Genomic DNA, 14,695 nt, shown 5'->3' with positions numbered 1-14,695 from the left:
GGAAAAGGTTGGCGGGATTTAAATAATTCAACACCGGCAAAAGGATAACGATCAAACGTGAAACGGCCACCATTTCCTGATGGGTGATTGAACCGTGCTCAATGTCTTCGTGGGTATTGGGTTTTTTTCTTCGGGGAGGTGTGTGGAAGGTAGGAAGGAGCTGTTCTTTGGAAGCTGTAGCCATGAAACATTTAAGATGAAAATGTTCGAATGCGCTGACTGGCTGGCCAAACGTGACACTTGGAAACGACTACTTTAGGTGAATGTTTGACCCGCAGCTTTCATGTGAGCAGAAAAAATGGAGGAAAACATATTGTATGCACTATTATACGAAGGTGAAACTGGGTTTCCTGTTTGTGTGTGTGTGTGTGTATTGCGTGGGTCGAAAGATATGGCAATGAACGGATGCGTTCCAGTTTCGGCGTACGTTTTCATCAGACGGAACCGTAATAAGCTTACGGGAGGATTTTTACATTTACGGTCGGAAATCGGATTGAATGGTGCTGAACGCAATGAGGTGAATTGTTTGTGTATGCGTGTATGTGGGCCACGCTTGCTCGGTTTTCTTGCAAAGGCGTTTTCTCGAACAGACCCCCACCGGATTGTTGTTATGTCCGGTCTCGCTAACGCAGGTAGATGGGAAGGTTCCAGGACAAGGTTGTTGCGAGCTGGTGAAAAATTGACACAACCGGGTAGTGAAAAATGCGGTATGCAAGAAAGGTCGGAAAAAATATAGCTAACCGACGGCCATAAACGTGCGTATGTTGGCTGGCGTAGTTTTGGACCGGAAAAGGGAAGATCGAACGTATGGGCCAGATTCCGGGATAATAATCGTAAATTGACAATAATGCGATTTTGATTCCGAATCGATTCTGTACGCCCGAGTGCGGTTACGAGTTGAATGGATGCATGCAATACCAGAAAGGGTGGACTTTGGGAGGGTGGAGATCGATTCAGGGTTCTATTTTTGAGTGGGACTTTCTTAATCGTTTTGATTGGAAAATGAGCTGTTTCACCTTCATGGTATTTAGGTAAGTTTGACTGTTTCAAAATAGTTTTGGATTTTACATGATTTTCTTATTCAGTATGGTGTGTATCGTCATAATGATAAATGTGTTTTAGTATGTTATGTGTAATAAATACTGTTTTAGAGATTATGCTTAATTGTGTATGTGTTGAGAATCATCTCACAATAATCGTTGATCTCTTTCGATAAGCTTTTCTATGTTTAGGTTTCCCATGTTGTATCAATTAAACGCATGGAAGGACGGCTCGTTCTTTAATTATTTTGCTGAAAAACGCTGAAAAACAATCAGTAGTTACAGATTTTGAACCTACCTTTTTCATATGTTGGCATTCTGTTGTTGATTGAAACATGGTTCGCTTTATTGTGTGAAAATTATCATTTCAATTAAATTGTTGGTGATGAAAAGAATGTACATGCGAGAAACAATAATTGGTTAATGGTGTTTTCAGGATAAAACCCCATTATTTATGGTATTTAATAAATGCAAAACAATAGCAACAAACGAGCTAACGAGCTGCCGCAATAATGTGATAATGATTTAAGTATTTTAAGCATTATCACATCACCAAGGTAACGCGAAATGAATTCTTTCCAACATTTTTTCATGGTTTCAGGGTTTTCCATGCAAAAGAGAATTATTAACATGGGTGCCGTTTGGTATTATCTGCTTTCAATACGAAATCCTTTAATTTTAATGGGAAAACCTTTCCCTTCCAATGAAGCACTACTCTGTAAAATATACAATTTAAACCCTTTCCAAAAACCACTTTCCACCTGGGCAGAGAATGCAAATCCGCTTAAAAGCGACTGCGAAGCGGTGTGTGTGCGAGCAAATCTAATCAGCTCAGATTTGCCGTAAATGAATGATGACCCTTTCGGCTGTACGGAAAACCACACACTGATCGATCCCTAATCGTGGCGAGGGGATGAAAATAAAATGTATTACATACGCACCAGATTTTTGCAACCGCCGATACCGCGGGCGTCCATTTTTCACCACCACGACAGGTAATGAAGGTATTCCATGTATAGTGCTCCTATGCGCGCTATCGAATGGTCAGTTTGTGTGTTTTTATGAAGGACCTTTCGAAACTGGTAGTAGGTAGTGCTTTGCTAGAAATGCTCTTGAACACGACCGAAAGCGGTTTAGAGTTATGGTGAATGGGGGAAAAAAGCCGAAGCCTGTTTGAAGCCGGCAGCCAACCGATTTCGAGATGAGATTAAATATACGCTCAATTTCAAAAGCGCAGGTCGAAATGAGCTTTTCCAGTTAAGTAGCACCGGGGTCGGCGTGGAATGAAAGCACGCGCGCAAACCTACGCCGTATCGTGTACTTTCCTGCGATCGCTGGTGGAAAAACGCTAAACGAGATGAGCTCCGATTTAGGTTGACTGGGGCAGTCGCGTTTCGGGCAAGGCTTTGGGTAGATTGGAAGATTAAATCGCTTTTAAAACCCGCCTCATAACTAACGAGCAGCGTTCGTGGTTCCGCTCGGTTCGCATCGGTTGTGCAATGAGTTTAATGATGTTCCAGCTTATTTATGCTGCTGTGGAATGATACGCCGTACGCCCCGCTACGTATGGCCGGAACCGCTGCAGTGAGAGGCGTCGAATCGTACAGATCGTTGGCATCCGGAGCGAAACAGGACCCTTTAATCATGGTTAAATCTGTTTACTCGATTACCCGGCCGGCGATACAATGGAGCTGTGCTGTACATGCGAGACGAGGTGGTGCCGTGGAAATTCTGAGCCAATAAGGTCAGGATAGTTTCCGTGAAGTTGTGCACCATCTAGCGTATTGATGAAGTGAGAACAAACGCTGTGAGGCGTGCAGGCGGGAAAAGCGCGACGATGATTGATGATGGTAGACAATGGTACGAAGCGCTTGTTTGTTGAGTGTATTCTGGACAGAGTGTGATTTGCATAACTATGATTTGAACGTTTAGTATAAAAGAACGTGATCTTGGTTTGTTGTTGTTAGCTCAGTGCTATTAGAAAATGAATAAATTTTTGTAACAGAATCTTTTTGTGTTTAAATTTAAAATTATGTTGTTGGAAAAGCTGATTTATGATTATGGTCCCACCCTTTTCCATTGGTAGGTTCGAGAAGGACGAAATTTTCTTAAGCAATAAACAAATACAAAATAATACATTATTTTAAATTATTTTTTCAAGAGTATAATATAATATAATATCTAAAAATTTTAACCAGCGAATCCGATTAGGAGCCACTAAGTTCAATCATTTTCTATGGACCCATGTTCATGGTCCACTTTACACTCGCGTGCTATAGATTTATGTAGATTTTTCAAAATATAAGCCCAAATTTTCTTAAAACTCTATTTTGTTTTACGCTTTAATCTTTAAAATTGAGTTTGATTTCTGAGATTTTTGAATAGAATTTGTAGAATAGAACCTTTTGCAATGAAATGTATCTCTTTGTTCATCCCACTGATGATCCCGCATTTCTTAACTAACTTCGCTATGACGCTATGACATGATGTGAGGAATAAAAGTAAATTTATTATCAATTATTATTCCATTTTAATTTTAAAAACTTGTTCTATGTATTCTTGAAAAAAAAACAATTTGAAAGCGGATTTTACCGTTTTTCATTTGAAGTCCTCGTGTATTTTATCTTCTTTATGTTTAAATTTAATTATTCATAACTCAATTGTTACAAATGTTTGTACCTTGTACCTTAATAACTGTTATTTAACGAGCTTTCCAATAGACGGCGCTATTCAATGTATCTTTTTCAATATATTGAGATGAAACACTAACGTAAGAAATTATTCTTTGTTATCTTTACTAGTTATTTTTTAGAGTAGATTCACTGATTTTGAGATAAAATCACAAACATCCTTTTTTTGGGCAGCCTTTCTGCAGGATGATTTTTTACCACCTATTATTGAAAGGCTTCATCTTATCGTTTGCGTATGAATCTGAGTTGAGGTTGAACGATTTACAATATTTATTGTCTAAGTCTGAAGGTCCAAGTTAGTATGCCGCTTAGTATGCCGCTTGCCAGCCTTACACAATCGTTGGAGCGCTCTCTTTTGGCAATAATTGGATTGTAAAGCTGGAAATAAAAGAATGGGAGATTTTGGTTGTGATGAATTCCGTATAATACCACAAACATAAAGGTAATTAAATAATATGATATACCTATGGATTAAGAAAGTCTGCGAATACAATCATTACCTAACCCTCGTGATGCAATCTTAACAGGTGAAACATTCCTTTAAACAGCACAGCCTCTGACTCTGTTTTATAGCGTTTCATAGCGTGAATTGCATGATAAAAGTTTGATTGGCTTTCGGACATTCCTATCGCTATCGGCCCACCGGTGCAAACTCACTGAAGACTTTACCTAGGAATCCCATCTAATCCCAGGCAGCACCTGCGGGGCACATTCTTGCGAGTAGAGCTCGTGCAAATTAATTGAGGTAATGTGTTACCCTGCAGTCTACCGTCAGCACGGAACCGAACCCACCCCGTACCGAGATTGAACAACATCTTACGACGCAATCTGGACTAGCTCGTATCACATGCAACCATCGGGAGGAGCGAGTGAGGAGCGTGTTCGTAACATTCCCAAGCACTTGCCGCTGGTATCGAGGAATGTGCATCCTAATGGGCAAAGGAATCAATGCAATGCTTAATGTACACCAGCGGCGTTAGTGCATACCGTGTGCGATCGTACGCCAAAGGGATAAACGCAGCAGACTCAATCCTAACTCTTCTCGTTTGGTGCAAGGACTCTTCATTTCCTTCATCCTTACGGCATGAACAGGGCAAGCATTTTATTAAGCAGTGTATGTCTGTGTGTGTGTGTGCTATGTGCAGGGATTAGAATGCGCTTGTTGCATTTTCCAACAAGCTGGCACCGTAAGTGACCTTCCCGGGTGGACGGGACGATTCTCGCGTCAGTCAGTGTACTTCCCGGTAGTTCGATACAGGCCGGCGTAAATGGTCGAGGAAGCGTCTGTTCTTTTACTGATTGCCTGCAGCAGCGGCTAATCTTCCCATCACCAGCATCATAGATTTCCTCGCCAACGGGGTTGGAAAGGGTCAGTACCGCAATGCACCAACGGGTAGGGAAAAAGTGTGATGAAGAACTGTGTTATTAAAAACGAAATGAGTTCGATGTGAATGTGGTGTGAGGAGGGTAAGGGGGAAAATATGCAAAACACGTTACACGAAGTTGGGGCGAACACAGGCAAGCGGATTTACTCGCAGGGCGTTATATTGGAAAGCTGAAGCTTATCGATATTTGCTCGGACGGATTAGACGAGTCTGATCCCGTGTCTCGGGACGAGCGGCTGTGAATATTTTTCCGATAATATGCAAAATGCAGAAAAAAGTATATCACTCTACAAAAACATTGCGTACGCTTTTTTTCTGTATTTGGTAAGCTGGATTTGAGATTGGCGATTTAAGATGGCGTAAAGGTCAATATTAAAGATAGGAGGGTGTAAAAAAAGATGAAAAGAAAAACGATAAGGTTCGTTTAATTTACTGCTAGTTGTCGACGATTTAAAATGTCCTGCAGATTTAGTTATACAAAAAAGCCATTTCAAAATGGACAATTTATTTTTGAAGTCAATTTTTTTTAAAGTTAATTTTTATTTTTTTTTGTTAGTTTTAATGTTACATATTTTTTAAATAATACAATCATTATGATTTTTAAATATTTATCAAATATAAATTATTTAATACGAGTTTAAATTATTTAATTATTTAAAAGTTAAAAATACCTACATTTTATAATTTTTTATGTTTACCGGGCTACGTACAGAAAAGGCAGTTTACAGAAGACAGACTACATGTACAATCGCCTCAATTGTTTAGATTTTAGAAAAAAAAACTCTTATATTTTTTGTAGTCAAAGTGTTTAAACTATTAAAAATTAAAAAAAAAATGCATTGACGTAAACTGAAATTTCGTTTAAATCATGCATTCACTACTTTTAATTTGCATGTTCCGGTTATGGTTAGATATGGCTTTAATCATGCCTCACCAATTGGGTTGGTTTTACTTTTAAACATGCTAATTATTGCAAAGCAATAAAAGAGATACTTTTATATTCACGTTTTAGACCTTGTCTTATCTTCTTTTTGTAAAGATATGAACAACATGAATGTATACATACACATAATCAGAAGCTAATTAAACAATTAAGGTTAATTAATCTCTATTTAAGCGATGAAATCGTTTGAAACAAAAACCATCATAATGAAATTCATCATGAAATACAATCTATCTCCTGTGCTTTAAAAAAAACCTCCACAGTAAAAGAAACAATTACCATTTGGTGTATCCAGCGGTCCATAATAAATTCCCTACGTGCTTTTGGTTTCGTTTCGCAGCGGGAATGTCATTTAACCAATTAAAAAAGAGCTCTACAAGGAAAACAACGACCGAACTGCTCCGCCCAAGTAGGCAGCTTACCGTCAAATGAAACCTTAATTAATTATGAGGCAAATCATTAAAAACAAAAAGTGTGATCTGATCTACCCGCGGCTGGCGTGCGTGCGTGCGTGCATGCCATGTGTAATATAATCACATCGTGATTTGGGCGTAGTACGTGAATTTTAACTGCCTACCGAATTGTTTGCCGAACATGTGAGTGAAATCAAATATTTGCATTCGCTTTCGCTGTGGCAAAGCGTAATAGTACCGCGCAGGCGGGCGCGTATGTTTGTGTGTGTGTGTGTGCGTATGTGTCAACGGGTTTGAGTTTTCCTGATTTTCTTCCCAAATGATCGAGGGAACGAGCGCAATGGGCGGTTGAAATCAGCGGTTTGGGAAGCAAGCACAAATTTTAATCAAGTTCACATCACTTTCGAAAGCAGGTAAAGCGAGTTGGAGTCGACGACGTGTGTAAGCGGCAAGGTGAGTGTTCCACCGGTCCACGTGCGCGTTTTTCGCGCAAAACGGTACGGTACGAAATGAGTATTTAACTTTGCGTTTTCTCATTTTTGTACCATGCCTGGCCGGGACGGAGCGAAACGGGGGTTTTTATCGTTGAAATTAAAACGATAACAGCGAAAGAAAAGCAAAACAATATGACATTTCTGGTCGCTTCATTCCTCGCTTGTGGAATCCCTGATCCTGCCCCCATCTGGTTAATACGTTTCAGCGCTGCGTGTGCGTTTACGTTTGTATTTGTGGCGCGCGGGTATGTGTGCATATGAATGGGAAGATTAAATTAAAATGATAATCATATTTTCGTCATTCGCGTAATGTTGCGCCATCAAGTCGGTCCACTTCGTGTAGGTCGAAAACTGTGGGAAAATCAACAATTTTGCACCGCACATGATGTCTGTGGGCAGAATCACGTGCGTGGACAATGGGAAACACACTTGAGACCGGGTTTGGGGAATACAATTTTTGGAATACGATTGAAACCAGCCGTGGACAAATGTTGTTGAAAAAAATAACATGAGTGTGATGTGTGTTTTTGCGAGCCATTGAGATTAAATTGTATTCTAATCGAGTGTTTTAATTAATGGTTAAACCTTTTGTGGTATTTTGAATCAACCACCCAACAAGAAGGTGGTTAAAAGTCTAATGAAAAATACACTTCAACGTTAGTAATTGCTTCTGAAAGTCATTCAAACGGGTGGATGTTTGAAAAGATTTCAAAACACCTTGATATTGGTTGAGATGGGTTAGTTGATCGAATTAACACCTCATTTGTAACAACGCCAGCCAGGATTGCCAGCCAGTTGTCTTGAACTGATTGCAATCATTAACGCTTGAGACGCACACTTCCCTTTCGGAGAGGAGATTCCATGGAATTGCTTCCATCACATACTGCCATTCACAGCCAATAGTGGGAAAAGCGATCGCTTAGAGCTCTGTCAATAAATCGATCTAAATCGATATCTTGTTTCTTGCAGATCGTCTATCGAAACTCAGACAGCTGTGGGTGGTGTGTTTTCTTGCGTTTTTGGTCCCTCTTCTAGTGATTCCAATGAAGCGCACGTCAACGTACTGCTCGAACCGTATCTTAGTCAATGGTGGCTGCAGTCTTTAGGCGTTCCGAATACCCCCGGGGCCGTTGTCGTACACCAGTTTCTAAGCGTAAATACGCCAATCAGTCCTGTGGGTGGGTACGAAAAATCATCCCGAAAAAACACTGCTGGGACTTTTCACCCCAAAGGAAATGTTAGCTGTGCTGTACTGTCGCTTGCCACTTAATTAGAACTAATTATAATGGAAATCAATTTTAATTAGACGCTTAATGGTAGCATCTTATTTGGCACAGTCAGCGATTGACTGTATGCTGGAGCGGTTGGGCGGTTTTGTGTGACGGTACAAAAACTTCCTTCCCCGGAAGAACAACAACGCCAAATCCTTTGCAGTTGTCTGTTGTACTACAGTTCACAACTAACCTGAATGTGGTTGTGAGTGCTCGACTGATTAATCCACACCGAGCGCATTAGCACACGGTGAGTCTCGGAACGGAAGTAAGCGAACGGTGAGCAGGGCCGTGTTCTGCTGAAATATAAATGATCTACAAGGCGTCAGCATTCCGTAGTGAGTGGTTGTGAGCACCGGTGGGAATATTTCTAGCCGATGATATGTTTTGCCATGGCAATGGCAGTGTACGTTGAATTATAAAACAAAGCGCAAAATGAACAAGCGCCTCGGTTGCGGATTCATTAGCTCAGACACTGGTACATCTGTTGTAAGGCAGTCGGTGGTCTGGATAGTCGAGAAGCGCTTTAAAGACGACGTTTGGTGCAAAGGATTGACAGTAACTGAGAGTGTTTAAAGGGAAATATGTGAATTGTGATGATTAGAGTTGATCTGTTATTTATTTGTTATGGTTATAACCAAGAACATCTTCTAATTCTATTCCCACTGTGGTCAATGAACTTGAATTCTGAAACGCAATTGTAAAAGACCGTATATTCGCACAAGCTCTACCAAACAAACTGGCGGTTTCGCCAGTGATCGGGTAAAAATGATTGCACACGGAGTCCTAACTTCCAAGACGATCTTTTGCTGGATCACACTTCCTCGTACACATGGAATGAAAGTGACAGTCACAAAACGAACGACGACCAAGCCCACTGAGCAGCAACGCTTCGGGCGGGAGATAAGCGCTGTCCAGATTTGTTGTTCAAGGGCAAGGTTATCTCCCGTTTAAGCGATTAGGCAAGATCTACGACGGTTGAACGATTGTCCGTAGCCAAACATCAATACCGTCTTCAGTCACAGTACTCAAACTCATCGCTGGCAGTTGTACTCTCTCTGTGCAAAACATTCGAACCGCTCAGTCGCGCAGTGCAGTTACAATACAATGTTGCCACGGATAGCTTTGGCGAGGCTGGTAGGCCGCACCGGTGTCACGTTTGGAGCGTCAACCAGCAGCTACTGCACCTCGACGTCCGATCACTCGTTTGCGACGATCAAACCGAAAAAGATCAATTACGAACGCATTGGAATCGTCGGTGTACCGTTCGACAAGGGTCAGCGCAAGAAGGGTGTCGGTTTGGGACCCAAAGCGATCCGTGAAGCTGGCCTGATCGACCACATCCAGGAGATATCGCCCAAGCTGAACATTAAAGATTACGGTGACATCCAGTATGAAGCGCTCAACTTCCAGGGCCGTAAGGTGGGCAACATGAAGAAGCTGGAGCACGTGGCCAGCTGTAGCAGGAACTTATCGCACCAGGTGACGGAGGTGCTGGATGACGATCGGTTGTGCATAACGCTCGGCGGAGATCATGCGATCGCGATCGGATCGATCGATGGTCATCTGCACCACAGCAAGGATGTGGCCGTGATTTGGGTCGATGCACATGCGGACCTGAACACCAACTCGACCTCCCCGTCCGGGAACATTCACGGTATGCCGGTGGCGTTGCTTGCCCGCGAGCTGTGCGACTACTGGCCGTACATCCCCGGCATGGACTGGCAGGAGCCGATCATTTCGATCAAGAACCTTGCCTACATCGGGCTGCGGTCGGTCGATCCGTACGAGCGGGCAATCATCGAGAAGTTTGGCATCAACGCGTTCGGCATGCGGGAGGTGGAAAAGTACGGCATCCGGGAGGTGATGCGCATGGCGCTGGAACGGATCGATCCCAACGGTGAGCGGAGTTTGCACGTGAGCTACGACATCGATTCGCTGGACGTGCTGGAAGCACCGAGCACGGGCACAAGCGTCCGGGGCGGACTGACGCTGCGCGAAGGCATCTACATTATGGAGGAAGCGTACGGGACGGGCCGGCTGGCGGCGGTCGATCTGGTGGAGGTGAACCCGGCCATCGGCACACCGGAGGACGTGCGGCGTACGGTGGAAGCGGCCATACATCTACTGGTGGCAGCCTGTGGTCACAGCCGCAAGGGTGACATTGCCGACACGTTGGATTTGATACAGAAGTGAAGAGTGAGGTCCGATCGATCGGCTGGTGCCCCGTGTGCTCTTGTTTGTATTTACCCGAATGCGAGTGACTCAATAAATTTTCCTTCTTGTATACACGTACTTTCTTCGGCCACGTTGGATGAGGAAACAGCACGCCTGGACCATGTACGCACGGCTGGAAATAACTAATTGGTGCGGTTCGGATCGTCAAACAACGGAAGCACCTACCCGCACAGGAGTCACACTAGGCAAGCGGTTTCGTAAAACTTTACCATGGGGTATTAATTTGTGCGGTTTTGTTCCTGTACGTGTGTGTGTGTGATTGGGTCTATCGTTCAAAGGCAGCAGAGTTTTCGGGGCAAAGTTTTCAAAAGGGAAACAGAAAAGAGTAACGCAAAAGTCTGGCTTTGGGGTCGGCCGAGACTCGGGCGTAAGAGTTGTTGAACGTAAATTTCAACTACCGCCAGCAACATCGTGTTTTTGGGGGGTTAGAGGAACGAGTGCGTTCCGTACGAAAGTGTTATTAATCGAACATTCCACACTGTTAGGGACGTTGGTTTGCGTTGGTTTGCCGTTGAAGTACTTCCCATTTTTCCAATCGGTTTGGCAGTCGATATATGGGGTTCGACTTCAAAAGCGTACCTGCCGGAGATGGTGGGGGCAAAAAGGGAGTGCGTTTTGCATGACTCCACACTCCAAAGAAGCTGCAGATTGCAGAGGGAATGCTTGTTTGGTTAGCAACAAAAAGACACACACACACACTGGAACATTCGGGCGTACGGGTGGCCCATTCTCGAGCAGGGCTTGCCCTAACCTAAAGTACTTCGGTTGTGGTTTTGTTTTGCGCCCCTGCCCTGGCCCTCCCAAACCAAAAGCGAAACAAAGCGTAACCTAACCGATTCATACACACGTACGTGTCGGGCCACAGCACTCGTCTGGACGCACTTGATAAAAGGTAATTTATGATTTCCTTCTCCAACGCTACCGGCAGAGGAAGAAGGGCCGGAAAACATTGAGAGCATTATTTAATGTTTCCTCAAACCTAACGGACGCTCCCCCGTGCTTCCTCCGCCGGACATGGACCACCTTCCTGTGGTGAGGGTTCCGAAGGAGATCTTCCACCCCGGGAGGCCCGCCATGGCCATTTCGAAGGTGATGCATGCCTGTGGTGCCGTCTCCCATTGCCGTTCCGTGGTTGTGGCGTTTGGTTTGCAGTGGTTTTTGCAAAGTAGTGTACGATATGTGTTGTTGCCAAATTAGAATTTAGACTTTTATTGCTACGCTCCGGAGTGGATGTATGATATGTTTTGTTTGTTTGTTTGTTTTTTTCCTACTACTTCCTTGTCAGATTTTTGGAGCAATACAGAGGTAAGGATGGAATGGATGAAATCCAATTTGAAAGCTTCCATTGAAAGCTGTTGTTTCTTTTTTTTTCGGTGCTCACAATGAATATATGCTCCGACTGAATGCAAGCTCCATATTGGTGCGGGGGACAATGTTTCACCGACCCGATGCTAATGCGTGTGGGCAAGATTGAGTGTGTGCAGTTTTACGGCTGCACCACCAGCGCTGTACAACGACGACCACGATGCCGTTGCCATGCTGAGATGTTTTTCTTGTTTGCGCACTAATCGTTAAATGGGAAGCTTTTGGGAAAACGAAACGAAAATGGCGGTATGTGTTTATGATGACTTCTTTTGTGAAATTTTACGGGGCAGCAGCGGTGGGGCAGGCCAGCATTTTGCACCATTTGAAAGAGGTCGTACAAGATTTATTATTGCACCGCACGCGTTTCGCTCCATCCTCCTTGTGTTTTCGTTCTTGCTTTTGCTAAGATGAGTTTGCTTTGTATCATAAAGGTTCACATTGCCCTGCTACACTCGGGTATGCGTTTGTGAACCGTCCGTTTATGTTTCAAAATTTTTGAAACCATAACTTATACTTAGCAGCCCATCAGGAGTGTAGCTTTACATCGAAGGGAAACGAATTTAATGTGATCACTTTCTTGGCTTTTTCTTTCAATCATTGGCCAGCTGAGGAGAGCTTTCTGGAATCGCTGCCCTTTTACACAACAATGGGCGCCGTTTCCGGTTGGGATTGAGCAGAGCACAATGTACGGGCGAGAAGGAAGGAGGTCGCTTTTCATCTTGTTCAATGCCTTCAAATAGCTCTTCATTAGGAAGTGCTAGAACAATGGCACTAACGGAGGAAGGGCCCAAACCGATGGGTTAAGGTTGATGAGTGTGACCTTCCGCAGGTTAGACAGGTGATGGCAACGAAGGAAGCCTCCATCAGTACGGTACCAGCTGCTGACGAAGGTTGTGGTTTGAGTGTGCCGTTACAACGAGCTCACTGCTCAAGTACTCGGCAGTGACGGTAGGGACACTGACGACCACAAAACAAGCACATTATCGTCATCAATGTTTGGGGTGGGAAGGAAGAAACTTTCGCCCGGCAGAGGTTGAGGTTCCAACCAACCAACCAACCAAAACACACACAAAAAAAGGACAAAACTCATTACAAGTGTAATCTCTCGTCATAATAATTAATTATCTTCACGCAAACGGAGTGCTCGAGTCACGCGGGAGGTATCACCAGTGTCGCAGAAGGAGGTGAAGCAACCAGCAAAAGACTCGGTACCAAGAACATACGAAGCTACTGTCGCTCAGGGAAGGCCAAGGGTAGCATGAAGGCCGTGGGCGGAAATGTACGATGCTTGGAAGTCAATTTTGGGAAGCATTCTTGTGGGTAGCTGTCAAGGTATGATACCGTTTGCTATCTTGCTGGTCTGGAAGGACATGGTTTTTATTCGATTTAAGGACCACTTTAAGGGGATGGACAGGAAGCGCTGAAGTGCTGTGTGGGATGAAAGGGCTGCGTTTGCAGGGACAGGGAACGAAATGTCATCTCGCCAAGCGATATCATTTACTTGTTTATAGTGTACCATTTATCAACGGAGTGTACGCATGGTACTGGTTGATGTTTGAATTGGGTTTCTACGTACTGTTAGATCGGAAGAGGTAGATGTTATTCTTGACAGACGACAGTCTTCGTACAAGAAATGTAATAAAAGTAACAGTCCTCCTTTTATTTCACAGCATAGTCTATAATAGCGCGTGTCGTAGCAGCACTTCTCAATAAGGACCACGTAGAATTTTGGAAGAGAACAGTTATTACATTGCACTCAAATTGATATAATGCATGTTATAGGGAATGCTTTACAATGTCAAGTTTTTTAACTAGAATTTCGAAACTGTTCCAATATACAGTAGCTTTATAGTACACCCAACTATTTTGGCAATCATTTTCCAACATCTTGGCCAATTTACCAACTAGACTTAAAATTGTGATACCATTCGATGGATATTCAGAGCATCAACGTAGTGTTTAATGTGAAAGATGATCATAATAAGCCTGTCTTATGATATTATTGTCAAAAGGTTCAAAAACTCCATAATTCGAAGTCAACGAACAAACGGATTTGAGGCTATAATTAAGTTATATTGAGCAGCGATAATTACTGGCCTTCTCAGGCAAAAGGATCTTATGGTAATTTGTCCTAGTTTGTATAATTTCGAAGCTGTCAGAGTTTGCGTGCCAGGCGACAATTTGTAAAAAAGTGTGAAAAATTAGTCGAATAATATACTTTAAATTCGCGCTCAACAAACGACTTGGTAACGCTTTCACAATGTGTAACCTTTTTTAACGCAACATTTAATGCTTTCAATTCGGCATTATTTTGCTTTCATGTTTTGTTTAAACTGAAATTTTGCCAAATTTATGCCTAAACACCTTGTACGAATTGAGAGAATCATTAAATCAATTAACAAAGGCAATGACAGCATAATTGATGCCAAAAGGATAAGTCTGGTCAAACAATATAAATTTTACAGACAGCTTAAGGTATTGAAATGTGAAATTTCTATACAGCGGTACCATAAATTGATTGAGCTTCTGTAGTTTTTTTTTTGGTTTGTTCGATTCGTTATTTATTGAATCGACATTATTGACAATTTCTATTTTTCTATTCTTCTATTTGGCGTAACGTCCGACGCGGACATGCTGCCCTACACAGACTTTAGAGGATTAATTCATTACCACGCAAGCCGGATAGCCAATCCTTGCTACGGGGGACGGTACATTATAGGCTTGAATCCATGACGGGCATGTTATTGAGTCGTTCGAATTGATGACTGTACCACGAGATCACCCTGATTTAACTAACGCATTGTTATAACCCCAGTTTATCCACCAATTAGACAAAACAATTAATTTAATTTTAAC

General features: G+C 42.8%; 1 protein-coding gene across 1 annotated transcript; it reads left to right on the top strand.

Moving 5' to 3' along the window:
- The first annotated feature begins 9,128 nt into the window (after positions 1–9,128).
- Positions 9,129–10,531, top strand: LOC120904320 (arginase, hepatic). The gene has a single exon (XM_040314233.1). The coding sequence runs from the start codon at positions 9,344–9,346 to the stop codon at positions 10,430–10,432; it is 1,089 nt and encodes a 362-aa protein (XP_040170167.1). The 5' UTR covers positions 9,129–9,343; the 3' UTR covers positions 10,433–10,531.
- Positions 10,532–14,695: the final 4,164 nt, after the last annotated feature.

The sequence above is a fragment of the Anopheles arabiensis genome, chromosome 3 (assembly GCF_016920715.1).
Source record: "Anopheles arabiensis isolate DONGOLA chromosome 3, AaraD3, whole genome shotgun sequence".
Classification (NCBI taxonomy): domain Eukaryota; kingdom Metazoa; phylum Arthropoda; class Insecta; order Diptera; family Culicidae; genus Anopheles; species Anopheles arabiensis.
Note: the sequence above shows the minus strand (reverse complement) of the source record. Positions and strands in the feature narration are given on the sequence as shown.

Bases quoted from the DNA above. Each gene is read 5' to 3' on its own strand.
- LOC120904320 (XM_040314233.1), top strand. From the start codon at position 9,344: ATGTTGCCACGGATAGCTTTGGCGAGGCTGGTAGGCCGCACCGGTGTC.